The sequence below is a fragment of the Pteropus vampyrus genome, unplaced genomic scaffold, assembly GCF_000151845.1.
Source record: "Pteropus vampyrus isolate Shadow unplaced genomic scaffold, Pvam_2.0 Scaffold191, whole genome shotgun sequence".
Lineage (NCBI taxonomy): Eukaryota > Metazoa > Chordata > Mammalia > Chiroptera > Pteropodidae > Pteropus > Pteropus vampyrus.
In genome coordinates this window covers 798333-800625 of record NW_011888972.1, presented here as the reverse complement: position 1 = coordinate 800625, position 2293 = coordinate 798333, and the positions used below count along the sequence as shown (strand labels likewise).

Below are 2293 nucleotides of genomic sequence, written 5' to 3'. Positions count from 1 at the left end.
CGAAGTATTCGAGGTGTGAATCTTAAAGGAATTTTTTTCTCTCTCGGAATTAGATTGTGGGACTCACTGAGAAGGCCGTTTTCGTTGCCCTGGATACCGTTTCCTGTTTGGAGCAGGGCAACAACTGTAGGACCGTGGCCTCCACGGCGATGAACTCCCAGTCATCCCGGTCTCACGCCATCTTTACCATCTCCATAGAGCAAAGAAAGAAAAGCGACAAGTAAGTTACAGTGTAAAGGGTCAAGATGTTTAACGTCAGTTCTACTAAAGTCGAACGTCAGGTCGCTTCTTCCATTGATTTGACAAAGCACCTGCCATCCGCACTCTGAGCACTCACTAGGATGAGAGCGGGCAGGCCAGCTTTGATCCTCAGCTACCCTCGAGCTCGCATGCCACTCTCATCTGTGGCCTTCTGTCGTTATCACAGGAATAGCAGCTTTCGCTCCAAGCTGCATCTCGTAGACCTTGCTGGATCCGAAAGACAGAAGAAAACCAAGGCCGAAGGCGATCGTCTCAAAGAGGGTGAGAATAATCAAGGCCACAGCTGGCCAGAAAAACTCTTAGTACTTTCATTGGTCTAGTTGCTGTCTCGACTGGGCTAGCTCAGGTCACATTCTCATAGTACGTACAATTCAAGCTTGAGGCTGATTTCAGAAATAGTGAAAAATGATTTCTTTCCCTTGCGCTCGTTTTCTAATTCAGGTCTGAGATTTGGATCTGGCCCTTGGTTTGCTTTCGTCTGCTCCAGGCAAGTTTTAGTTTTTCTTTTGTTGTGTCTGACTCCCGACTGCTTATGATTAAAATCAATATCCTGCAGTATCCGCTCGCCCTCCCAGATGTTGTCACTGACAAAGCTCATCAGCATGGCTTCCGTACCTTCACTGAGGTTGTTGGATGTAAACGGTGACGTCGCTAAGGCTAGAAGAACCCGTGGGATATGCCGCTAGAGACTGCGCTCTAGCATGATAGCGACCTGGTAGTGTGCATGCTGCGATGATGGGCTTTGAAACGATTAATTAACCTCTCTAACAGAAATTAACAACCAGCTTCCGTTTGTCAATTTCCTCCTTAAGGATCTCGTAAAAGATTGCGCCAGGTGCTTCGCCAAAATCCAGATGCTCTGTGCCTACCATCTTTCTCATAGCTACCAGCTTAGTAACACTACAAAAGAAACAAGGATTAGCCTAAATTGACTTTCTTAGTGAATTAGAGCTGGCTTCCAGTGCTTACTCTTCTGCTTCTAGGTTCTTGCAAGCCACCCCTGTAATAATCTGCAAGATTTATATCAAACTTACTGGTCCCCAATTCATGGAATTAGCGTTTATCTCTTTTGTGAAAATCCAAATTACATCCGCCCCGACTTCCGGAACATCCTCGTCCGCTGTTTCTCTAAGATCATCGACATGGCTTCAGCGTTCTCATTTGTGATGCCCATCGGCTTCCTTGGCTGTAATCCATCTGGCCCCAGACAGTTGAACTCTTATTAAAGTAGTTAAGTTCTCGCCTGCTACCTCCGTGCTCACATTGGGCTTCGGTTCCCTCGGGAACTGAGAAGGCAGAAGCAAAATTAATAATTGAGGGATTTAACTCTTTGTCATTTATCATTGCACTGGCACGAGGCAGAGACCTATTTCTTCCTCGTTCAGCTTTTTGTTCTGAATGTTTTTAAAAGTGCCCTTTTTGTTCTACGTTTGCACTTTGAGATTTGACCTTCTCGGTACTGTTTTTAAAGGTTCTTGTGCCTCTTTTATTTTTTTTAGGTATACAGTCCTGAGTTATTTTTTTAACGGTTTTGTTGAGACATAATTCACATACCATAAAATTAACCCGTTTCAACCGCACACTTCAGTGGATTTCAGTGTATTCACAGTTGCGCAGCCGCCATCGCAGTCTAATTTTAGGACATTTTCACCCCCTCCCAAGACACTCAGTACCCATTAGCAGCCACTCTCCATCCCTACCCCTGCTCGAACCGTAGGCAGCCACTAACCTATCTCTCATATAAATATAATCATATAATGTGTGGTCTTTTGTGACCGGCTTGTTTCACCTTTAACTACCTACATCTCTCGTCGCTATCCCTTATCAAGTTAAGGAAGCGACCTTTTATTCCTTATTTGCTAAGAATTACATATTTTTGTATATTAAATATTTTTATTATTATCATTTCTGCCTACGGCACCTGGTCTTTGTAGGTGGTCTCCCATCCAGGTACTAACCAGGCCCGACCCTGCTTAGCTTCCAAGATCAGACATATTTTTAAAATAAGAAACGAGTGTTGAATTTTATCATT

At 44.1% G+C, this 2293-nt stretch overlaps 1 protein-coding gene across 1 annotated transcript in view; it reads left to right on the top strand.

Moving 5' to 3' along the window:
- KIF4A (kinesin family member 4A) overlaps window positions 1-2293 on the top strand; it is a 94216-nt gene that overhangs the window by 13094 nt on the left and 78829 nt on the right. The window contains exons 6-7 of the mRNA XM_023537448.1: window positions 54-220; window positions 428-522. Coding sequence (XP_023393216.1) covers window positions 54-220; window positions 428-522 — 262 coding nt within the window. The remainder of the gene's footprint in view (window positions 1-53; window positions 221-427; window positions 523-2293) is intronic.